The sequence below is a fragment of the Sciurus vulgaris genome (assembly GCF_902686455.1).
Source record: "Sciurus vulgaris genome assembly, chromosome: 17".
Taxonomy (NCBI): domain Eukaryota; kingdom Metazoa; phylum Chordata; class Mammalia; order Rodentia; family Sciuridae; genus Sciurus; species Sciurus vulgaris.
In genome coordinates this window covers 53,011,787-53,037,020 of record NC_136478.1, presented here as the reverse complement: position 1 = coordinate 53,037,020, position 25,234 = coordinate 53,011,787, and the positions used below count along the sequence as shown (strand labels likewise).

Genomic DNA, 25,234 nt, shown 5'->3' with positions numbered 1-25,234 from the left:
TATGGTTAGTCTGATTTAAAATGTTTTGCCTGGTTTCTCTTCGACATTTGCATATATAAGGTGAACTTGATAATACTGTACATAACTGTTAGAAATGCCAGAATGACCACTGACTCTTCCAAACTTTTCACAAAATATATTTTATCTGTGATTAGTTATTTAACTAGTAATATTGGCTAATAGATGACCAAAAAATTCTCATTTGTTTTCTCATTAATTTTGATCTAAAACATGTTTGCACTTTTTTGACTTGTTTTATTAACACTGATTGGCATATTAAATGTCATTGAGTTTGCCTTTAAAAAAGAAAAAGAAAGGGTAGGGTCGTAGTTCAGTGGTAGCGCACTTGCCTGGCATGTGTGAAGCACTGGGTTCAAGCCTCAGTACCACATAAAAATAAATTTAAACAAAATAAAGGAGGGCTGGGGAGATAGCTCAGTCGGCAGAAGTGCTTGCCTTGCAAGCACAAGGCCCTGGGTTCGATCCCCAGCACCAAAAAAAAAAAAAAAAAAAAAAAAATATTGTGTCCATCTACAAAATTTTTTTTTTACAAAAAGAAAAAGAAAGCCAGAGTCCTATAAGAAATATCTAGTAGATTTTGTGCTTTTAGTTTTTGTCCCCACCCTCACCCCACATTTTACTTCCTCTGGATGCCTCCTGTATTTGAGTCTTTTACAGTTAAGATTCTGTGTAGTCTTGAGTAATAAGTAAATAAGCAAATGAGAATTTTCCAAACAATATTTTCCTCCTAAATCCCAGGACCCCATTCGTCATATTCTGCCAAACCCTGATTTCTTCCCAAGTTCTGTCTGTCTATTAAATAAGCCACAGAGAAGGGAGGAAATGCTTCAGAGCAGGCCAGGGACCAACAAGACATAGGGAGATGGGCCCCTAATCAGAGAATTGAGTCTTATTTTTCTCTTCTGCCTTCCCTCCTAGGGAATTATTAGAACCACAAAGCAGCTGACTTTGGCCAAAAGATTGTGCTGGGAGGGTTCTGGAGGAGGCTAGTCACGGTCCAGGTAGCAAGAGAAGTTAGCATATTAGAGTAAAAGGAAAACCAGACTTCGGGTCAAAATATTTAAGTTCATGTCTTGACTCTGTCCACAGCTCTGTAAATATAAAAAACTCAGTTAAGTTTTCCAGGTCTCAGATTCCCTGTCTGGAAAATGTATGAGTTGAACAAATTTTATTTCAGCACTAAAATTCCATTTCTAGTCTTGAAACATACACAAACCACAGTAGAAACTTTATTAGACATGTCAAATATATCCACAGCATCTCTCTCTGCCCCTTCAAATCTCTACCTTCAACTGATGACCAGGGTCATCAGGGTCAAAAGTTTTTTGAGACACAGGAACAGGAAAGCCTTCTCAGGAAAAATGGATAAGTGATTGCAGCAGCAATGGTAGCAATAACCCTAAACACCAAACTGAAACAAGAAGCCAAGTGGCCCCACTTTCAGTCTTTCGGGATTGATAGACAGACTGATGAGGACACACTTCCTTCACCGTCATGGGTCCTACTGCTGAGATTCTGGCCATCAGCCTGCAACCAATTAGGTTTGTACAGCCTTTGACCTCCACAGATGAGTCAATGCCTCCTACGGAAGAAGGAAGGATGGGGAGACAGCAATATTTCAGGAAAGCAGTGGAGAATCCAATCCTCCCTCATCCTTGAAATTCTGAGTGCCAGCCCCTCTCAGGGTCTACTCAGATGTCTGGTTTTTCCAGTCTCTGATACCATCAGATGTTCAGTTCACTTTACCTCCATTGAGCTCAATTTTTCCTCGATAGCATCGAGTTGTACCATTGGGACAAGGCAGAGAAGGAGCACTTAAACAGGTCCCCACGGCCACACAGGTTGGGCAATGGAGGGTTGCTGACATATTGGTATCTGGAGGGGGAAGAGAGGGACAATTCAGGACATATCCCATCTCTGAAGAAGTCTCTCCTTGCTGCCTTCTTTTCCCAAAGCCTCTCCTGCTGCCACTCTAATAAAGCCCATTACTGAAGCCCCCCCATCCTTCCTCAGCTGATTTTGTGTCACAATTCCATCCACAGGACTTCCAAACTCTCTGCTTAGGTGTGACAATAGATGAGGAGGACACTGCTCTAGCATCATTGTTTACAGGGAGAGAGACATGTAATTAACTACAATCAGTACGTACTATGTTCAAGATATAATGGCAAAGGAATGGAGGTAGACCTAACTACCTAAAAAACATTGAAGTAAATATTTTCAAAGAGCTGAAGCCTGATTTAAGAGGGAGAATGAACAGAGGTTAGCAATGTATAAATGGAGTTTTGGTGGGGGTAGCAAAGGAGATAGCAAGGACAAAGTCCAAGATATGTGAACCAGTTTGGTGAATTTAAAGAACTGTGAGAAGCTTTAGCGGTAATATTCAGTGGGTAGGCATAAGTACAGTTGAACTGTTTTTTTTTTTTTTTTAATGGCCAGTACCACCTCCATTGTTAAGGATTTGAATACTAGCCCCAACTAGAATATGATAAATGAAAAAGGGAAGTGAAGTTGAAAAGACAGACAGGGTCAGATTATTATAGGCTTTGAGGTCAAATGGAGGAATTGGGCTGTTGTCATGTAGCAATGAGGAACCAAAATTGTTTGACAATGCCACCACCCTACTCAAAAACCTACACAGATATCTTATTGCTTAATAAATATAAATTCAGTTTACATTCCAGCCTTCACTGATGTCCCTCTATTCTGAGAATTGCTTAGACCCCAAAGGTAACAGCTTAGAAAAAGACAATTAATTGGACTGGAAGGTTCTTTTGTGTATGTGCCACTTGGTCAAGTAAGAACACAAAGAGGAAAAATACAATCTCTCTAAGTGTTCCTATAGTTTCTCTTAGCACCTATTTCCAGGGTACCTGAGGTCATTTCTGGTTTCCAAAAGTCAGCTATACTCTGTTGGCTGTTGCAAAGTGGATCCTCACAGTAGTTATTAAAGGATACTGCAGTCAAACCAGGAGGTTGAGTGTGCTTCACAAATGTCACTGACTCAATCAATTGAGGGAAGCAGCCCTTAGTGGCCAAAACGGCTGTCTTGGGCCCTGTTATGAGACAGGAGGAAAGGAAAGTGGATGGCAGGCTGAATGCTTGGCCTGAGGAAGGGGAAACAACAGTGATAAGGGCAGAATCACCCCCCTCTCCCAACCAACCAACTGTTCCACTCTCGTTTTACCTGCTTTAATCAATAATACAGTTTCCTGGCAAAGTTCTCCATTGTCACAAGTATCAACTTTCTCTGTGGTCCAGTTAAAGGTATGGGCTGGGTCATCTTCTACATTCACGTACACACCTTTATGACAATACATATGTTGGGCCACTGTGAAGAAAATGAGATAAAGATAAGCCCTTGCCCTTCTCTCTGGGGTCAAAGTCACTCTATCCCCCCCAGCCCCCCACCCCCCTCCAGTGCTGGAGACTGAATCCAGGGCCTTGTGCTTGACAGGCAAGCACTCTACAAACAGAGGTATATCCCCAGCCCAAAGTCACTTTCACCATAAATCCATCCTCTTGTGACCCAGATGCGCTTTCCACCATCCCACATACTTACAGGTCGAGGAGGAGACTCCTAGGAGAAAGAGGAACAGGAAGTCCTGGAAATGGTAGGCTCGCATGGCTTCTTTTAGAGAGGTTGGGAAGAACTGATCAGGATCTGCGATTTGACGTAGAAAAGGCAACTTCCAGGTTTGTGACAAAATCTAGGTTTTTGGCAAGTACTGACTTTAGGGTAGACTGATGGTATATAAGTCTGTGACCTCTGAAGTCAGTCTGTACCTAACTTGTGAATTTAGGAAAGGTCAAAATTTATTATACTTCACTTTCCATGGCTGTAATTCTCAGACCCAGCCACCCATTCCCTATAACTATGAAATCAGGCAACCCAATACCTTTAAACTTCTGGATCCAGAAGTGTGGGTCCAAAGACTGTTCCCTCAGACTTGGGAGTCAAGTTTAAATCAGCAGTTTCTCAGGGACCGAATATGTCAGCCCTTAGCTCCTAACTCCATCAGAACCCAGGATTCTGAGAGCTCAGCCCTACCCTACCTAGGGATCTGGGAACTGGGGTTCTAGCTGTTTATTCCCTCAAGACCCAAATTTCCAAGCCCCGGTCTCCTCCCTCAGACCCGGAGGTCCAGGCCCAGCCCTCCTCCCTTAGACCCAGGGGTCCAGGCCCAGCCTCCTCCCTCAGACCCAGGGGTCCAGGCCCAGCCTCCTCCCTCGCACCCAGGGGTCCAGACCCAGTCCTACTCCCTCAGACCCAGGGGTCCAGCCCAGCCTCCTCCCTCAGACCTGGAGGTCCAGGCCCAGCCCTCCTCCCTCAGACCCAGGGGTCCAGGCCCAGCCTCCTCCCTCACACCCAGGGGTCCAGCCCAGCCTCCTCCCTCAGACCTGGAGGTCCAGGCCCAGCCCTCCTCCCTCAGACCCAGGGGTCCAGGCCCAGCCTCCTCCCTCAGACCCAGGGGTCCAGGCCCAGCCTCCTCCCTCGCACCCAGGGGTCCAGGCCCAGCCCTCCTCCCTCAGACCCAGGGGTCCAGGCCCAGCTCCTCCTCCCTCAGACCCAGGGGTCCAGGCCCAGCTCCTCCTCCCTCAGACCCAGGGGTCCAGACCCAGTCCTCCTTCCTCAGACCCAGGGATCCAGGCCCAGCCTCCTCCCTCAGACCTGGAGGTCCAGGCCCAGTCCTCCTCCCTCAGACCCAGGGGTCCAGACCCAGTCCTCCTTTCTCAGACCCAGGGGTCCAGGTCCAGCTCTCCTCCCTCAGACCCAGGGGACCAGACCCAGCCTCCTCCCTTGCACCCAGTGGTCGAGGCCCAGCCTCCTCCTCCCTCAGACCCAGGGGACCAGACCCAGTCCTCCTTCCTCAGACCCAGGGGTCCAGGCCCAGCCTCCTCCCTTGCACCAAGGGGTCCAGGCCCAGCTCCTCCTCCCTCAGACCCAGGGGTCCAGGCCCAGCCCTCCTCCCTCAGACCCAGGGGTCCAAGCCCAGCCCTCCCCTCAGACCCAGGGGTCCAGGCCCAGCCTCCTCCCTCAGACCCAGGGGTCCAGGCCCAGCCTCCTCCCTCAGACCCGGGAGATCAAACCCCCAGCCCTCTTTCCTCCGACGCGGGAGTAGGGGCCTCAGCCCCTCCTCTCTCAGACCTGGAAGTCTGCCCCACGGCTTTCCGTTTCCTCCGAATCCAAGAATCTAGGTCCCCTTCCTCCTTTTTTTTCTCTCCCCTTTAAAACAGCAAATTCTTGCTGACTGCAAGATGACCTCACCAGACTCTCACCACGCCAAACATGCGGGCCGGTGTTTCTCACACAATCTAGCTCCCGGGGACTCGGAAGGCGGGGCTGGCCTCTACCGGACAGGACATTCGAAGTCCCATTGGTTGACGCGAAAGCATTGGACGAACTCCATTGGATGAACCTGAAGAATCGCTGCTCCTCATTGGCCACAGAGAAGCCAATCCCTGGCTAGAAGGCGTGCATGCGCAGAAGGTGAGTAGTGGGCAACCTGGTTGAAGAGCGCCGGCTTGGTCTTTGCAGGTCCAGGCATTGCAATGCAGTGTGTGCGGTGCATACCCAAGTGACCTTGCTTCACTTTTTCTTCTCTTCGAGGTGCATTATCTCTGCTTCTCCAGCCACACTAGGATGTTAAACCCTGGATCCTTACCCACTGAACCAAATGGCCTATCCAGATGACCTCTCATGTTCTTAGTCTTTCCCCTGCTCCAGCACCCATCCAGAATTCCTTCCCACTGGATATCAACTTGGCCTCCTCAGTCCATGTGCAGGGGCCACTGCTCGGCCTAGCCTTCATTCTCCGACTGTATCATTGCACCATCCTCCTCCATCGTCTCCTGGAGAGCTGAATAGAGGAATGCCCTGTTCAGCATCACTTTGTATGTCCTTAAATTATATGTATGACCAGTAACCAAGTGATCACAGGTTGCTACCAGCCTCCTGAGTTGTTGGGATTACAGGCGTGCTCCAACGCATCCAGCACTCTCTGGCTTTCATTCTGCCTCCAGGAACAAAATTACAGAAAAGATAGTGAGAAATCCACCTCAAATGCTGGGTCCCTGATGTTTGACCCACCCCTCCTCAGCCCTCTCATTGCTCAAGAACCTATGGGTCCCTGTACCAGCTGCCACCTCTCTCAGATGTGTGAACCCAGTCTCCCCATTCCCTCTTATACTTGTAAGTCCAGACCCTCAACCCTTCCTACCTCAGACCCAGGAGTCCAAGTCACTATCCCGCTCAATTCTTAGTACCCAAATATAACAGGATGTAAGGATCCCTTTGTGATCTTTTAGAAATGATACTGATTCTGGGAGTTAAACTAAAAATAAGTGTTTCTTTTTAATAGAGAAAAATGCGACAATAAGAATTGCATTGGGGCTTGGGTTGTAGCTCAGTGGTAGTGCACTGGGTTTGATTTTCAGCACCACATAAAATAAATAAATGAAACAAAGGTAATGTGTTCATCTACAACTAAGAAAAAAAATTTAGAAAAAAAGAATTGGATTGGTAAAAACACCTAATCTTATGTTAAAAAATATATATATATATATGTATACACACACATACACTAAGAGCTTACCACTCATTAAAAGTACTAGGACTAGTTATACCAGATAAATACCATGTTGAAGGACACCAACTATCTCTTTCTCACATATGTTGCAAATAGGGCCAGCTGGTGTTATCTGTAGGAGCTGCTTTCTTGCACAAACACCAGGACAGCTGCTCCTTGGGATGCTGGTCATACAAGGAGGTAAGCAAACTAGCAAAGTGATGATGTCACTGCTGCTGTAGCCAAACTTATAAACCCCTCTCCCCATGGTGACTGCTGCAGAATAGAGCCCTGTAGAGAGGGAAGTGTTCATCCAGCTAGCCGCCCTTGGACAAGCACCAAGAAGGAAAGAGGAACTTTCTTCTGGTGAAACAACAGAAACACCATGTGAAACAGGTACACCCGTCCAGCCCATCACCACTGTACTTTCTAGGGAAGTATCCAAGGACCATGTGAAACGGAGGTGCACCTAACTAGTCTGTTGACACTGGATCTTCCCCGTAAGCATTTCTCAGTAAACCTTCCACCTCTCAACCTGTCTTCAGGTGTCTTTTTTGGTCTCTCAGCACCCCATCCCACTGCCCTAGGATAACTTGGCTGTGGATATTACATTTGGTGCACCAATCAGGAGACCAGGGAAATTTCCATGGGCACCGGAGCTATGGTCATTGAAAAGAGGAGATAGACTGGTGTGCACCAGCTCCTGGGATGACCTTCAACCCCCATGTGTGGGGTGGTGGTGACCATTATGGATGACGGGGGCTACCATGTGAGTATACTGATGCCCCTCCCCATGGACTAGGGGGAATACTATAGTTTATTAACAAACAACGTGATTTACAGAAAAGAAAGATTGGTGTACAATTATAGCCAATGCAGTAGCTCCTCATGGCGGTGCAGGCATCAATAGAGGCTGAGCTTCAAGTGGGGCCTGTGCCAAGTACCTGTGCTTTACTCCCTCCCTCCTCACCCTAACCCTTGCCCCCTTCACTGACTCCTGGAGTGGGGTGCAAGGCTTTCACCCAAGTTGGGTGAAACAGGCAGGAATCTCCTAAATGCCCATGTCCAGAGTCACCCTCTGGGCAGAACACAAAGCCAAAGCAAGCTTCCACCCTCTGTCTGCCCCTCACTTCCCACTGGGAGCTGGCAGTGATGGTGATGGTACGATAGTGATAACTGGGCCCAAGTCCCATGCACGTGACCACGCCCCACGGACACACGTTGGCCACAGCAGAAGCAACAGTGGTGGAGGTAGAGGTGGAGGAGTGGGTGGCCAGAGCTGGGTCACTAGGAAGGAGAATGGAAAAGCCACCACCCAGCTCTGTGGGCCCAGCAATTCCCACAGCACTGTTTCTGCTGCTGCTGCCCCAGGGTCAAGGCGACAAGCACAGTATCAAGAGAAAGTTGTCTTAGAGAGACATGGTAGGCCCTACCATTCACTTGCATTCTGTGTGGAGTGAAAGGAAGGTATCAGAATTACCACAAATCCCTGGGAGAAGCACTTCAAGGAGTTCAATTGAAATTTAGTGGTCTGAATATTAAATTTAAAGATAATGTCTTTTCCCTACCTAGAAAAAGCAGCTCAAGTATTGTTCCAAATGGCAAGGGCCTGGGCTATCTGTTAAGTACTCAGGGATGGGTGGATGTGGGTAAAGCTAAAGGGGTACCAGCTGCTAGTCTAGATAAAACCCAAGCTTCTGTTACTCCAACTCCCTTCAAATAGTTGCAGACTATTGGGATCATGAAGGTACTGGTGCCCCTTCTTTCCATATTTAGCAGAGATGTTACACCATTGTGTCCTTTAGTACAAAGGGGAACACGGGACTGGGGACCTGAGCACCTTGAGGTCTTTTCTCAAGCAAAAATAGTTGTAAAGCAATTACAACTGTTGTGCATATTATTCCAAGAACGGCCCTATAAATGGACTGTTTCTAACTTGTTCCTATGGGTTTAGGTGGGGTCTGTGAGGTGGCATGGCAATAAATGAGTTCCCTTAAGATTTTGGTCAGAAAGGAGCAGAAGCACCATATTGGCTCCATTGATAGACAGTTCTGTGCTCCGTATTCAGCACTACAATTGGATAACTAAGACAACTCCAGTTACTATTGCATGCATCTTCCTATCACAGGATGGTTGCAGGATGCTTTTAAGAAGCCCCATCCCAGATCAGCACAAACAGGCACAAAAGTGAAATGGCATGCATATTTACAGCCAAGAAGCACATTGACTTCCAACCTTTTAAGTGCAGAGTTACATGACATTCTGGAACTAGTCACATAGGCTAATGAAGAAAAGGAAGCATTAGATGATATTCTGTCATCCACCCCTTTGATGCAGAGTCTTGTGCAGGTACAACCTGACCCAGATTCACAGTGGTCCGGTGTCATCCATTTCCTTTAGGAATCTTGAGCAGTTCAATCATTGGAATCAGGAGTGACATCACGTCAAAGACCATCAAAGCTGGATTCTGGGATTAGGTTGCTGCGACATAAAAGGAGTGTAGAGATACCCACCATGATGGAGAAAGATGGAGCACAGGTGAGACAAGGCCTGTGGTGACATCACAATTGCTCAAATTGTCACCGGTGGTAATAGCAAAAGAAAGTGGGGAGGGGTGGCAAGCAGAGGACAAAGTTCTAGGAATAGATGTAGTCATGGCATTTTGTCACTATGGCAACAGTGGTGAATGTGTTGACTCAACTGGTTTCCTTGGATGATCCTAGAAAGCAACCCTGGGGAACAGGAGCAATAGGAAAAAAGACAGTGTCCCAGTGGAGATGCTAGTGGGCATTCAAAAAGCCTTCTTGGAACTGAGTCCCTTGACTTCTGTAGTCCCAAGGCAGATTGGCTGAGGACCAAGCCCAGAGCCTGAGGGAAAGACTGGCAGAGTCTTGGACAGCAAGGTCAGGGTCATTAAAGTAAGTTAACATGGATACCAAGCTTGAAGAATCCATGATCAGACAGCCAGTCAGGCCTCATACGTGACCTTAACCTCTCTTGATTTGCAAACTTACGTGAAACTTGACATATTTTTTAATAAATGCCTATATGAAAGAAAAAAATAGAATTGAAGTTCAACCAATCAGAAGCAGTCAATAAATTTATATAACTAGAGGCTTCCAACAGCACCAACAAAACAAGACAACTGTTTAACTGCAACTATTCAAATGTTTTCTTTGCTTCACTTCTGTGTCGTCCTATGGAAGCTTCCACCCAGCGTTCCCTTGATGGAGCTTCCAACCTGCTTCGAGTTTGGAGCTGTCCAATTTATGAATCATGGTTTGCTCAAATAAACTCTTTAAAAATTATATTGTGCCTCAGTTTACTTTTTAAGGGTATTCAACCTCCACCAAACTGGTAAGATAAATGCACTGGTGGAGAAGGTCCGTGGCCCTCAGACACAGGACAGGGTCCTTGGACAGACAAATCTCCAGCACATTGATTGCCAGTGAAGATGTCCTCCCCTCTTCTGCCCACCCCTGCACAAAACCTGCCAGGGATGGTGCCAGGGGCAGCTACCTCACAAGGGAGGCTCACTTTCTCCACACCCCCAAGAGTGAGGTTCCAACACAGGAAGAACAGCAGACATGATCTGGGGTGAATGAGCCACACACTGAATTACAGGACACCACTCTGCACTGGCATAAATCCTATAGTGTGTGTGTGTGAATTGATTTGGGGCCAATTATCCCATTTGTTGCCTCTAAGCTGGGGATCCACTTTTCATCACCCCACTTGTGAAACAGCTAGGACCCCACCTTCCAAGTATTTCACATTGTGAGACTTGGCCAGTAGAGGGTGCTAGAGGAACACCGCAGGAGAAAGGGCTTCTCTTCCAGCCCTAGGAGAGAGGTTGAATTTGAATTTTCTTTTTTTTTTTTTTTTTTTTTTTTTTTTTTTGCGGTGCTGGGGATTGAACCCAGGGCCTTGTGCTCACGAGGCAAGCACTCTACCATCTGAGGTATATCCCCAGCCCAGAGGTTGAATTTTCTACCTGCCATCTGCCCCTACCGTTTTTCTATTGGTGTATATTAATTATACAGAACAGTGGGTTTCATTGTGGCATATTCGTACATCTACGTAACATAATTTGATCAATTTCCAATATCTCCCCTTTCCTTCCCTCCCACCTTCCCCTTATTGTGCCATATTGCCAAAAGTAATCTACAGATTCAATGCAATCCCCATCAAAGAATATCAATGATATTCTTAACTAGAAAAAAATCCTAAAATTCATGTGGAAGAACAAAAAATCCAAAATAGCCAAAGTAATCCTGAGCAAAACGAACCATGTTGGAGGCATCACACTACCAGTTCTCAAATTATACTACAGAGCCATAGTAACAAAACAGCAGGGCACTGGCATAAAAACAGACATGTAGCTGGGGTTGTGGCTCAATGGTAGAGTGCTTGCCTAGCATGTGTGAGGCACTGGGTTTGAGTCTCGGCACCACATATGAATGAATAAAATAAAGGTCCGTGTAGAGCAATGGAATAGAATAGAAGACACAAAGACAGACCCACACAGCTAGAGCCATCTGATTCTTGACAAACGTGCTCCTTTTCTTTAGAATTCTCTTTACCCTTTAGTAGCTAATCCCCTCTACTAATTAATAATTTATAAAACTTTCCAAATTAATATTAATGAGTGGTTTCTGATTTCTACCTGGACCCTGGCAGATATGGATTCTAAGGATTTAAGATCAAATAGAATGAAGAAGGAGAATTGATAGAGCCAAATTAATGGGATTTGGGATTTGAGGTGTTTCCTCAAGCACTTGAGAATGACATTCCTAATCTGCTAGGGGAGTAAGTTAATATCTGGAGTCAATGCTGGGACTTCTCTTGCATCCTGGAGAGAGAGAGTTCCAAGCTTGGGGAAATGAGAAAGCCTGAATGGAATGACTGACCAGCCACAGACTCCTCCATCAGCTCCCCACCACAGCCCCTGGGAGGGATTAAGAAATACAAGGAGGAGGGGGTCTCAGGAGCTCTGTGGTTGCCATGACCTGCTCAGCTGAACCTTGGAAACTAGCAAAGGGTGATCAGGGATTAAGAAAGACTCACAAACACTTATAGGGAGAAAACTAGGACCAGGTGGAACACCACCTCTGATGGAGGAAAAGTGACCCAGAGCTAGTACGGCACATTTATTATATAGGCTTTATCATTGAAAGGTTATTTGTGGGAAAGGTTCTGCAAAGCAGACAGACTTGAAGGTCCTGGCATTTGTGAGACATCGTGGTTATCTTATTATGCCCAGAATTCTCTATCCCCAACAGTTGGTGCCTGAGTTCAAGGTTCAGACTGATAGAGCTCCCTGCCTTTGCACAGAGCCTTCTCAGGCCAGCTGTCACCAGAGCAACTGGGTGCAATCTTGATGTGCACCTTTGCACAAGAAGTTCCCAGTGCAAACGCAGCCACAAGACAGTCAGAGACCATGATCCGAGTCACCGTTCTCCAACCTCTGAGGCAGAAGATGCTTATGGGAAATGATGTAATGGAGTTGGGTTCCCTGATCTCAGTGGGAAAAGAGATCTTGGAGTGACCAAGTGGTGACACTGACATTCAGAGACAAGGTGCCCTGATCCTTGAAAAGAGCTGCAGGGTGACACTTGATAAATACAAAATTTTCTTACTTTCATGGGGAGAAAATTAGCGTGAACCACCACAATGACCGCTCAGTTCCCAGACAGTTCAAAGACCTGGACTCGTGTGATGGAGAAGAGGCTAGGTCTGTTTGAGAAGGATCCTGAAATGTGGCCAAGGGTGTCAACAGTGAAACTTCCCCCATGCAGAGGGACCTGGGGCCATTCGACTGGGGGAGTAGGACACTGGTCAATGGGAGATTCCAAGGAATTATTTGTCAACAGGGATGCACTATGCACCATGCCAGGGAACAGATAGACCCACTCTCTGTGATTTAGGTTGTCTCAGAGTGTATCATTGTATAGGAACTGGGAAAATCCCCTATAACTTTTCCTGATTCATCCAGCAAAAGCCACTATGGTAGAAAAAGCCGAAAAGCAATTCTGGCACTATGTCACCATCACCCCTGTCAAAACAATAAATTAGAAGCAATAATGAATTCCAGGGGGAATTCCTGAGACTAGTGGCAACATTAAAGAGTTTACCATGCCTGTCTGGTCACTGCAAAAGGATCAGGAGAGAGATGACAGGTTGTGGCAAATGAAGGGGCAATGGCAGTTGCAGCAGCAACTCTGGCTGTGGCTTCTTAAAGATCTAAATGTGCATATTTTCTGTGTTTGTTGGCAGAGATAATCAGAAGAATTTTCATTCATATTTCAGGCACAAGAGCTGATATCCAGCCTCTTACTCCCTCTCCTGGTGTAATTCCTACAGGTCTGGGACATGTCCAACCTGAGAGAATCCGCTGCTCTTTGTGCTGCTGACATGAAAAAAGACACACATCCCTTAAGATTTGGGGAGTGAGGTGGAAGAAATAAAGCACATTTTGATATGGTCCTCTTACATGTTTGTCAGAGGACCCATAAGACTGCCAGTTTTGATGGGAAGAAATGATTTTGCAGAAGCTCCAGGCTGGAAACCCAGCTGCTTTGAATCTCAGGGCACGTGACCAACAAACCCAATGTTATTAAAAGTTTCTGTAACATTATGAGAAAATAGTATAATCACATTGCAGAACCTCAGAGTTCCGGATCAAAGATATGTTTCCTTCTGCAGATAACTATCCCGTATGGAATCTGAGTACTTGACCATGAGACACCAAGGGCAATGCGACTTGAACTGAACATCATGTCCTAAGAGCTGTCTGCACTATTAAAACTTGACATTAGGTTGCATAGTAGCATCCTTCATCCATGTAAAAGGTATTATGGGATCAGGTTCAAGCAGGTCAGGGGCACAGTTGAATACCTTGCAGGTAGCTCAAAGTTCCATAGCACCTGCTCCTCCTGCCTCTACCTCCACCACATCTATGGGCTCCTGGGAATCCTCTGTGACCTCCTTACAGAGGAAGGAAAGTGAATACCAGGATTTTGCATGGATTATCATGGTGAGATATGGTGAGGGAGAGGGAGCCTTAGCACCATTTCTGCATGGATTCAGGTTGGGCCACATGGTCAAGGACTCAAAAATAATAGAATTATAAAATGGGGACAGGGAAGCATGTGAACGGTCCTCTGGGATATGCATAGAGTGTATGCTATCCACGCTGCACACGTTCACCCACTGGATTCCATCCACTGGGCAGGAGGCTCATAGTGTTGGTGGACAGTATCAGCACTGGCTCATTGGGTCCAGGTGTGAATGGCCATGTGGACAGGGATGCAGCCATGCATGGTTACCACAAATGGGCTAAGTATCCCCAAGGCTGACCTGGCTGACTGTCCTCGGTGCCCAGTCCAGATGGAGACCAAGGTCAAGACCCTGTTATACCATTATTCTACAGCCAGACTATGTAGCCTCTGCGAGTAGGGTAACCACACAGGACATTCCATTATAGAGGACTATGCTTTATCTTACGGGAATAGACAAACACCATGGGTTCGTTTTCCCTCTCTGCACCTTATTCGGTGCTTCTACAGACACTGTCATTTAGGGACTTAGAGAATTCCCTATCGCTATGGTGTCCCATCCAATATTGCTTCCAACTAGGGGATGCATCTTAAGGCAAAGGAGGCAAGGTAATATCACACCCTAGAACTCACTGACTTTCCCCGTTACCCCACTACACAGCCACAGTTGGCTTATTCAAATGTTGGAATGGCCTATGCATGGCTTATTAAGACACCAAGTAAGAGATGAGAGCCAGAAATCCAACAGGAAATGTTGCACATGTTAAACTCATGGCCAATGTTGTCCCTCTTCCTCTGTGGCCAAATGCAAGGGTCCAGGATGTAAGGGAAGGTTAAGGGAGTGTCCTTCCCACTATTGGATCTAAAAACCCACTGAAATAATTTGGTTCTTGTCCCTATGACCCTGTGCTGGTGTGGTTGAAGAATCACATCATCCTTCTAATCAATAGGAAGCCATGAGTGTCCCAAGCTGAAACCTACCAAATAGGGTTGCTCTGTTGGTCAGGGTGGCAAAACTGATTACCAGTAGGAGGTTGAGTTGATGGGTTAAGGAGACTGTGTTTGGAAGGCAGGCAAGACATTGGGGGGATATTTCTTTGGCCATGGATATTTCTATTCCATGGATAAGTGCAGAAACTCAAGGAAGACAAGACCATTCAAGACTCACTCCCCATATGAATGAAGACTGTTCAAACAAGGTGCTGGCAGGAGGTAAGGGACTATGGAGTGAATGGTGGAGAAGGCAGCTCTGACACCTGCTACCAGGACCTTAACAGCTATTACGTTTTCTCCTCCCCACCTTTCTCTCGCCATGGTATATGATGGTGGTCTAACAGTAGGAGGAGGGCTTCATTATCATTATCACATAATGTTACAATGACTGAGTAATTACTCATGGGAATTGTGCACCTTCTGTATGGAGGACTCCAACTTTCATCCGGAGAAGGGAAAAAGGTGGATGTTGAGGGAGAAGGTGGTGGACTGTGATGGACACTTTGTCTCCTCCCCAAGATCCATCCTCCTCCCCTTCTTTCTCCTACTGTGTACTATGAGTGGCAGATGCAGGGACTGCATCAGTGTGATCTCCTGCCTTATGGCTTCCAGATGAACTCAATCCATGAGGAGCCCCAACAGGAGACCTGGGGAGGACATTGGGTGAATTTCAAACATTAATTCCTCAGCCCCCTCCCTATTGCTCTCTCTCACTCTCTCTCTTTCCAGCAATGGCTCATTTTCACCCTTTCAGGCCTAGGATGGTAACAAAGACCCAGTGGTAACAACCCTGGGAGACTGTGAGAACCCCTTTGATGTCAACTCCTCTCAGCCTCTCATGTCAGTTTTCCCATTACTAAACTGTCCTCCAGTTACTCAGATGAGGTGAGCCCTTGTTTGTGCTGGGACCCCGACTGATAAGGAAGAGTCAATGGCCCCAGTGCTCCTTCACCTCCCGAGACACGCTGATGCCCTAACACTTTGGTCTGTGACACCCTGAAGGCCCTGCCAGCACCCAAGTTGGAATGAAGATATGAACCAGAACAAAGAAACATGAGCTTTGGATGGCGATTCTCTCCCTGGGTTCCTTCCCTCCCCTTACATAGAGAAATTCCAGTACTGGGAGAAAGAACAGGGTCTTTATTATCAGACACATGTGACCAATACTTGCAGGGTAAGTTCAGCTGCTCCTTGGCACCCCCATGTTATTACCAGGTGACAGGAATCGGGTGGGGGGTGGTGAGAAGGGATACTTCATGGAGACGATGGGAAGATAATTTGGAGTCCAAGGCCATTCGATTATGAGGTCAAAGGGAGGCTTGGACTTAGGTGGTCAGCAGAGGTTAAGAATCACGGGGAAATGGATTTAGTAGGGAGGGCAAAGTCCCCCACACCAAAGGCCTAGTGATAGCCCAAGTCCCACCACCCAGAGCAGATATGTGGCCTGGGAAACTCCACTTGGGAATATAGGCTCAGGATTATACTCTTTGTTATCTTCAAAGTTCTCATGTACAGAGAAGATCCCAATAGTTTGGGCATGGTTCAGCAAGGATCTGGAAGTTGGGGCCATGCAACCTTGAATGCTCAGTGTGGCAGACACCCCACCTGGAGGGTGAAGATCCAGTCACAGGGTATACAATGCAGCACACATAAAGTCCTTAATCCCAGGGGTCCAGGCCCAGCCCTCCTCCCTCAGACCCAGGGGTCCAGGCCCAGCCTCCTCCCTCAGACCCAGGTGTCTGAGCCTCCATTCCCTTTATCCCTGGAACCCAGCCTCCAGCACTCACCTCCACTGAGATCAATGTTACCATTATAACAATGAGTGGTGTCCTTAGGGCAGGTAACAAAGTTGGAGCTTCCTGAGCAGAATCCAAAAACCTGTACACAGACAGGACACTGCAGGCCTCCTGGGGCAGGAGCAGCTGGGGAGCAGAGACAAGTTTGCAGGTGCACAGCTCTGCTGTCACTGGCAGCCACCTGCTTAAGCCTCAAGTATCTGTGTCTCTGCACGTACCTGGCTTAGGGAGGGAGGTCAGCAGGACACTGCTGCTGCGGGCTGCGTTGCACAGGTCAGAGGAGCAGAACCGGGTGTAGGAGGCGACCAGCACTCCGGGGGGCCAAGAGTGTAAAGAGACAGCCTGAGAATCCTGTGCCCCCGCCTTGCTGCAGCCTTTGCTCCCCACTAAGAGAGATTTGTTTCCTGGGGAGGGAAGAGAGTGAGACCCGGGCTGGGGAGGCAACAGGCAGCAACTCTGACTTCCATGAAGCGCCCCCCAGACAGAGGGTGAGGTGAACACCATTCCTGGATTATAACAGCACAGATCATCCTAGTGCCCAACAAAGACTGGGGGCAGAAACTGGGTTCTCCCCTGTGTTCTGCCACCTCCCAGGTATTGTTCAAATGTCACCTTATCCATAAAGTCTGCCCTGAGCTTCTGTAGCAAAATTGCAACCTTCAGCTCACTTTCCGTATGTTCTTTTCCCTGCTGGTTCTGCAGAACCTAACACAGGTGCTCAAAAAACATTTTTTAAGCGAATGAAGTCATTGAGGTGCCTCTGTGCCAGCACCATTCTCCGTCCTTTGCATGGAGGCTACCAACATCCTCATGGCTACCCTGCAAGATAGGCACTATTCCTGTCAAAACTGCCCCCAGTTTTCAACAGGGGAAACCAGGGCCCAAAGAGTAGAGTGCTGGACTGAGATATCTAGCCGCGAGCAGAGGTGGGCAGGACAGTCCCAGGTGGGCATGGACTGGCCACAGTGCAGGGACACGACCACCTCTTGCTCAGCCCACACACCTGAGTCTATGAGCAGCAGTGTTTCCTGACACACCTCCCCAGCATTACACATCTGGTCCGTGGATGAGTCCCATTCAACTGGTTCTTGAGCCAAGTCTCTCCCCATCTGCAACATGTTCCCCTGATGACAGGTCAGAGTATCTGGGGACAGAAAATCACCAGGGTTTGCATGAGCCAGGGAATCCACCGTGCCTGTTCCTCCAGGTCCCGTGCTCTGAAAGGTGATCACATTCAGAATCACACTCCAACTGACCTGGCTGTGGAGTCCCTCAATTTCAGACTTAGAAGGGACCAGGAAGCCTCAGCATCCTGACATGAGTACCACTCACCTCATTTTGCATGAGCACCTGTAGGAACCTCCTGTTGTGATCCTTGGAGGAAGCCTTCTCTTCCCTTTGGATGTGAAAGCCATAGATGGCTGGTTCTTACCCTCAGCCTATCTCTATTTCCCTGCCTGAGCTTCAAGGTCCTCTTCTGGATAATGAGGAAGGTGGCTTATTTATCTTTTTAAAATCTTCTTTCTTTCTTTCTTTCTTTCTTTCTTTCTTTCTTTCTTTCTTTCTTTCTTTCTTTCTTTCTTCCCCCTCCTCCTCCTCCTCCCCCTCCTCCTCCTCCTCCTCCTCCTCCTCCTCCTCCTCCTCCTCCTCCTCCTCCTCCTCCTCCTCCTCCTCCTCCTCCTCCTCCTCCTCCTCCTCCTCCTCCTCCTCCTCCTTCTCCTCCTCTTCTTCTTCTTCTTCTTCTTCTTCCTTCTTCTTCTTCTTCTTGGCAATGCTGGGGATCGAACTCAAGGGTGCTTTACCACTGAGCTACATTCCCAGTCCTTTAAAATTTTTAAATTTTGAGACAGGGTCTCCCTAAATTGCCACGATGCTGGGTGCAGTGGCATACATCTGTAATCCTTGCAGCTTGGAAGTCTGAGGCAGAAAGATCACGAGTTCAAAGCCAGCCTCAGCAAGGTGAGGCACTCAGCAACCCAGTGAGACCCTGTCTCTAAATAAAATACAAAATAGGGCTGGGGATGTGGTTCAGTGGTTGAGTGCCCCTGGGTTCAATCCTCGGTACCAAATAAATAAATAGCCAAGATTGACCTTGAATTTGGATTCTTCCTGCCTCAGCCTCCCAAGTCACTGAGATTATAGATGTGTGCTGATGCTTAAAATAAAAAAAAAAAAAGGTTAGGGTTAGAACCCAGGGCCTTCTGCATGATAGGCAAGTTCTGTACCTCTGAGCTACACTCCTTTTAACTGAGAAATCCTATGTTCCAAACAAAAACGTTCAAATGCCTAGTGTACATGGCTGCTGTAACTGCTTTCCATGAGTTGGCTCATTTCATCTTCACCTCTGACTAGATCACCTCATTTCTTCCCCCGCAACCCCCAGTCAGTGGCGTCACTGTCATCATCATCATCATCATCACCCCTGTTTTCAAGTCAGGAAAACAGTCTGGGTAGCTACTGAGTAGCTCGCCCGATGTCTCATAGCCAGTAAGTGGCAGAGCTAGTTTGGGAACTCAGGTATCCTGGTTCCTCAGGGTTGGGTTTGGAGTAGGTGAGGGGACAGCAGGTATTGTGACCATCTTCACCTGTCGTGGCCTCAGTGGCCCTCAGGAGTCTAGTTTGAGAACCATGAGCTTGGGCCCTGTCGTCAGTTCATCACGGGATCAGCCGTGTCGCCTCGCGGCGCAGAAGCTCTTGGTCCTAGGAATCAGCATTTGCAAACACGTGTAGCCTTTCCCAACAGTCCCATGAGGGAGGGCTGTTGGTTTCCCCATTTCACAGGTGACAAAATTGCAAGTGCAGTTCCCCGCTTCCTCCAAGCCAGATCCTCATTCTCTCTGATCCTCTCCCCCACAGCATTCCCCGTCTTGGTCAATGGCAGCCGCTTTCCTCTAATTGCGCAAGCTGAAAACTTGCGGTCATCCTTGACTATTCTTTGTCTCACACCCCATGTTGCATCCATCAGGAAATCCTGCAGGTTTAAGATACAAAATATCTCCAGGGCCTGACCACTTGCCACCACCTCTACTGCCTCCAGCATGACCCCATGACTCTAGCTGGCCTCCTCATGGGTCTCCCTTTACAGCACCTCTTCTCCCTCGCCCTGTTCTCTACCCAACAGCCAGGGGGATCCCGTTGAAGGAAAGTCAGTCATGTCATTCCTCTGCACAGAAGACTCCAGTAGGTGCCTCTCCCACTCAGAATTCTGTACCCTGAAAATGACCTCTGAGGCCCTACCTGATCTGGCCTCTCCCTTCCTCTCCATTCACACTGCTGCTTCGCTCTGGATCACTGCTCCACCCACATGGTCCTCTAGGCTGGGGTATAACACAATGTCAGGGGACAAGTGGAAAGGAGAAGAGCATTTCAGGGTGATGGGACTGCTCAGCCAAAGGCAAGAGGTGCAGGAAGCCTGGGTGCAGGAGTGCAGCTGGTCCAAAACAGCCCACGGCAGCGGCCACATTGAAGAAGAGCCCAGGGGCTGCCCCTTTAAGGACTGGGCAGGGTCCCAGGGATGTGGCAGGCTGGTGTCCACCTCAGGGCCTTTCCACATCTTCCCTTGCATCAATGTCTGGACCTGTCCCTCTTCTTCCCCAAATCTGATAAAAGAGTCTTAATGAAATATTAGGACTTTTGACACTCAAATGGTGTTAATACTAAAAACTGGTTCATTGACAGAGCAGAGACGGGAACCCACATCTCTCTGATTCAGACATTAGGCTCTTAACCTTCTTTCACTGGAACCACTGCCCGGTCCCTTAGGGGGGCAGACAAGGGCTTCCATGGTCCAACTTCTTGATTTAGCTTCAAAATGTGCTGCTGCTGTGGCCCATTTTGGGCAATCTGTGCTCTGGTCCCCTGCCCTCTGTCACCCCTGTGCCTTTGCATGGACTGTTCTGTCACCCTGGAATGTCCTCCTCCTTTCACTTATCCCCTGACATCTTGTACGTCTAGCTTCTGACACCCGGTCTGGCTGATGCTCAATAAATATTTGCTAAGCGGAATTGAACTTAACCAGGGAAGAAAAGCATCCTCCAAGATTTGACTCCAACATTGAAAACTAACAGAACATGAATGCACATGAAGAGTATTTATTTGTAGCATTACAGCTCCATCTCATACGGCACATATGTGGCTTGTGTACACACTCATGAGTCCGCCGTGTGTGGGATGTGAGCGGTGCTTGCATGGCATGTGTAGGGGGTGTAGAGAGGCCCTCTGTGTGTGACGTACTCTGTGGTCTGCGTTTGTTTTGCACGCTTGGTGTGCCGTGTGTTCTGTGTCTCCCCGCTTTGTGCGTTGCATGTCTATGTGTTGCTAAATGCCTTCTAGATTATGAATGTGACTTAGTCCTAGAGACAAGGACCAGACCATTAAAAACAACATCAATCCAAAGGAAAGAAAAATGGCTCAGACTCTGTCCCTCCCTCCTTCACAGCCTTCCATAGCTCCCTACTCTTCAGAGTCCCCCTACCTCAAGCCTGGTTCTGCAAGGGCCTGAGCAGCCCTCTGACCCAGCTTCCTACCAATATCCATTCCCACCTGACCCCTGGGCTTCACCCTCGCAGGCCCTTCTGCTTGCAGTGGCTCTCTCTCATCCTCTACGCCCACCTTGTTTGCATGGAAAACTTCTCAGTGGCCCCCAACACCAGCAGCACCCTGTCCTCTTGTTCAGTCCCTCTCAGGCACAGGTGAGGAACCCCTCTTGAAGGCAGTAGACTGCTTCCACCTCCACTTGAAGTTCCCTGTCGATAAACTTTTCCTCTTCTACTGAGAAACTGCAACTCATTGTTCAGACACAGCTCACCTTTCAAGTCACCTCCTTTGGGAAGCCCCCATTGATACCACCAAGATGAGGACATTCCTATCTTCTTCTTCTCATATTGTCCTCTGCCACAGCTCTGATCAACTCATGAGGCATACCGCTATCCAGGCCCAGAGGCCTCCTAGGCAGGGCCAGGGTCTGGCTCATCTACAAATACCATGGGAAATGATGGAATCCTGCATGACCTCACTTCAGCATACATATCCTGAGCACCTGTCCTGAGACAGCCTGTATTCTGCACCAGGCTGGAAATCTTGGTGTCAGTGACAGCCAGCCCATGTCCACAGTCTGCTACTCTAGTCAGGGAGACTGACTGAAACACAGAGCAAAGTCTACTGGACACACTCAGCTCTCTCCTCAAAGCTCTACAGGTTCGGTGACCTGGGGAGAGGAAGAGACTGAGGCACAGATGGGGAAGGTCATGCCCCCAGGGAAACCAGGACTCCCGTCCCCACTTCCGTCCCCACCACAGCTTCCTGTTGTCCTGCAACTCTTCTTCCTGAGCCCCTCCACAGTGCCCTCCACCTGTCAGCTGTCTCCAGTCTGCCTGCATCTAAGTGGGTAAGTGCCTTCCCTGTCATACCCAAAGCAGCCTCAGTTTTCTCTCTGATTTTCTTTCCCATGCAGCAAGACTACTTGGGGCGCTGCAGTTCCATGGCTGGGGCTAGAAGAGGGTGCATGGAGGTGGCCACAGGGAGTGGGAGAGCCAGGCTTGCCCAAGGTCAGGGTGTGAGGAAATAGACCTGGGGACAGCCAGTCCCTCCCAGCACCACACCCAGCAGGGGCTTCTACACTGGCTGCTGCACACATTCACAGGCAGGTGACCTTGAACTTCCTTCCCCAGCCTATCTCCTCCCACCTGAAAGGGCCACCCTGACTTCTTGGCCCAGCACCCTTTAAAGCTTCCATCAGTGGGATCCTGTTTTCTAAGGCAGACTCCCTCTCTCTCTCCTTCAGCTGAACACTTCTTGCTACCATTCCACCTTCTGTCAAAGCACCTCCAACCTGGAGAATCCCCTTGCCTGGCTCATGTGATTCATAAACACCTAAATCACTGGGGCTGCTGGCTTTGCTGTGATGCCTTGGCCTGTCCCATACCTTAGAAGGATCACTTTGCCCCAAGGTTATAGCACAGGGCACACCCTTGGTGTCCCATAGGGGCCTCACCTGACTTAGGATTGCAGTTCTCACTCACATCAATGGGACCGACTTTCTGGGTCCCATTGAGCAGATCACAGCCTGGTTTGGGCATGCACCCCTGTACTCTCAGATTGGTGGCAATTCTCCCTGAGGCAAGGAGAAGAGAAGGAGGACAGAGTCACTGGCACAAGGACCATTCAACCCCCAGAGGGAAGTCCAGTCCCACCCTCTTCTGAGTCCCCTGCCCTACCTCAGCTTACCCCTACTCCTCAGAGACTCAGATCCCCCTTCCCACCCACCCCCCGTTCAGTCCCTGCAGGGACCCCAGTGTCTTCGCTTACCTCCCCTGAGCTTGAGGACTCCATTGTAGCAGTGAGTGTGTCCCTCAGGGCAGATCTGCTCTGGAGCATTCTCTGGACAATTATGTCTAGAAAAGCAGACTGGGCACCTCATGGTCCCTGGGACTGGTGGGGTTGGGGCATGACAGGCAGATGAGGGGCACTGAGAAGACAGGTGCCTTCCCTCCACCCTACTGTGCTGGCCCAAGAATCAGCCTGCTCAGTCACCCCCACAATGCCCTCCTCTGGCTCCTCTCACACAGCCCAGCTGCAGGGATGAGGCACGTGTGACTGGTGAGAGCAGGGCCAGAGGGCATGAGGGCTCCACAGGGACACCTGGGACTGAGCACAGGAGGGGCGCTGGGCCCCAGGTGAGGCTGGCAAGGGGCCCCCTGGGACTGGACTGTCACACAGACTTGGTCAAGGAAGGGTGGGGGTGCCTGGAAGGAACCAGAAGCCCCATCCACAAAGTCTACCAACCAGCCAAGGAAGGCATGATGCCCTGTTTACAAAATCTTCCACAGTTCAGAAATGCAAAACATCACCCCTAACTGTTTAGAGCACCAGGAGAGCACAGTGCAAAGTTACAGGCCACTCTTACTTAGGAAGAGGAAATGCAAAAAGCCCAGATGAGAAAGTAGTAAAGTAAGCCTAGCAGCATAGAAAGGAGGACAGGGCAGAATGACCAGCTGAGGATCATGGTCAGTCTGACGTTGGGGGTTGAGCCTCAGAAAATGCACCCAGTTGGCTGCTGCAAGGCTTGGGAAGAAGTAGGCCAGGGAGTCCTGAGCTGCTTGTGGGTGGAGGAGTGGGGGGAGGGGGAGCGAGTGGCCAAGAGGGACCAGGGAGGGAGCAGGGAGCACCCAAGGGAGAGATCCAGCAGAGGAAGGTCTGCAAATATCAGCCCCACAACCCTGCATTCTTTCCTCCAGAGAGCCCCTTCCCTCTCCTCCTCCTGAGGTCCCAACTCCCTCTGACACCTGCCGCAGGGGACGGGGACCAGAAGGCATCAGTAGTGGACAGGTTGTTGCAGGAGTCTCTATGGCGGCACACGTGAGTGTAGGAGATGACAGAGAGCCCAGGGCCTGTCCTGTGCTCAGTGACTTGGACCTCCTGATCCTGTGCTGAAGTGCAGTCCTTTGTGAGCACCAAGTTCACTTGGGGTCCTGAAAAGAAGGAGGTGGGCAGGTAAGGGTGACCATCAGGACTCCAGCATCCAGAGAGAGGTTGTGCTTGGCCAAGTGGGTGAGATACTGGAGAGGAGGGGACTGGGCCAAGCGGGAGGGGTGGGCCTGAAGGCCTGGGGTCCCTTCTCACCGTTCTCTATGAGCATTAACATGTCTTGGCAACCTTCGCCTCTCCCACAGGTTTTCTTGCCATTTGTCCATCGGACAGGTAGCTCTGATACGTTCCACACAGACTCTAAGACCCCCCACTGGCAGTCCAGAGCCTGCACACCTGGGAGAGGGGAGCAAATCCATCTTAGTAATTTCCCAGTTCACTTCCATGGAAATCCACTTCCAGGTTAGGGTCTCCACTCACAGGGCAGCAAGAAGGTCACCCCCAGCAGGGCCAGCAGTGGTGCAGGACTCATTACCAATCTGTGGCAGCAAATCCTGTTTATGCTCTTTAACCAGAAGCACAGACCTTTTATACCTCCTGTTATGCAAGGCATCCCAGGAAACAGCAGAGAAGACAGGGTATTGCTAAATGGGTCCTGGGCCCCACCCTCGAAAGACACAAATGTCTATGCAGCCCCTCCTCCCTCAGACCCAGGGATCCAGGCCCAGCCTCCTCCTTCAGACCCAGTGGTCCAGGCCTAGCCCTCCTCTCTCAGACCCAGGAGTCCTGCCCCTCATTCTCACCGAGATTTTAGTGTTCAGACCCAGCTTCCTCCACAATTGAAAATGGACTTGTCTTGAGCACTGGTGTCCCACTGGGGCAGATCCTAGGTGTCTTTCCCCCTAAGCACACTATGTGGGTCCCTGCTCCCATTCTGGTTCAAAGTCATTTGAGAGTGTAGTTTCCTCATCCTGTGGCACCCTAGCCACCTTCTAGCCCCAGGTGGGGAAATGGCCTAACTGCCTATGAGGACATCATGCAGTGTACATTGGCTGGTCCTCCTGTCCCCTGCCCCAGCTTCTGCCCCCCACAGGTTACCCACTTAATTCTCTCTTTCTTTCCTTCCTATATTGCTTTTTTTTTTTTGGTACTGTGGATTGAACTCAGGGGTGCTTAACCACTGAGTCACATTTGCAGCCCTTTTATATATTTTATTTAGAGACAGGGTCTCCCTGAGTTACTTAGGGACTCACTAAGTTGCTGAGGCTGGCTTTGAACTTGTTCGTGATCCTCCTGCCTCAGACTCGCAAGTTGCTGGGATTACAGGCATTTGACACCACACTAGGCTTGCTTTCCTTTTTATTCCTCTTTTATGACCCTCAGGCTTTCTCTTCTGATCTCCCTTCACGGCGTGATAGGTCCTGGAGTCCTC

At 49.0% G+C, this 25,234-nt stretch overlaps 2 protein-coding genes across 3 annotated transcripts; both read right to left on the bottom strand.

The window, feature by feature from the left end:
- Positions 1-1,373: 1,373 nt before the first annotated feature.
- Positions 1,374-3,647, bottom strand: TEX101 (testis expressed 101; the record flags this gene model as incomplete). The annotated part of the gene is made up of 4 exons (XM_079118697.1): positions 1,374-1,603; positions 1,768-1,896; positions 3,209-3,352; positions 3,584-3,647. The coding sequence occupies 4 exons, from the start codon at positions 3,645-3,647 to the stop codon at positions 1,374-1,376; spliced, it is 567 nt and encodes a 188-aa protein (XP_078974823.1).
- Positions 3,648-15,452: 11,805 nt separating this feature from the next.
- On the bottom strand, positions 15,453-24,351 carry CD177 (CD177 molecule). 2 transcript variants are annotated; one of them, XM_079117118.1, is made up of 9 exons: positions 24,283-24,351; positions 24,058-24,198; positions 23,721-23,906; positions 22,744-22,866; positions 22,430-22,549; positions 17,441-17,581; positions 16,656-16,841; positions 16,429-16,563; positions 15,453-16,246 (listed from the first exon to the last, which is right to left on the bottom strand). In XM_079117118.1, the coding sequence occupies exons 1-9, from the start codon at positions 24,332-24,334 to the stop codon at positions 16,008-16,010; spliced, it is 1,323 nt and encodes a 440-aa protein (XP_078973244.1). In that variant the 5' UTR covers positions 24,335-24,351; the 3' UTR covers positions 15,453-16,007. The 2 variants fall into 2 exon arrangements, with proteins under 2 accessions (XP_078973244.1, XP_078973245.1); XM_079117119.1 differs by having other exon boundaries at positions 16,106-16,246; positions 16,429-16,519.
- Positions 24,352-25,234: the final 883 nt, after the last annotated feature.

What these genes read in the sequence shown, in the direction of transcription:
- CD177 (XM_079117118.1), bottom strand. Translation starts at nt 24,334, where the DNA reads ATGAGTCCTGCACCACTGCTGGCCCTGCTGGGGGTGACCTTCTTGCTG. An exon ending in GGTGACCTTCTTGCTGCCCT is followed by an intron (nt 24,199 to 24,282) that starts GTGAGTGGAGAC and finishes CCCCTCTCCCAG; the next exon opens with GTGTGCAGGCTCTGGACTGC. An exon ending in GAACTGCAATCCTAAGTCAG is followed by an intron (nt 17,582 to 22,429) that starts GTGAGGCCCCTA and finishes TTCTGTCCCCAG; the next exon opens with ATACTCTGACCTGTCATCAG.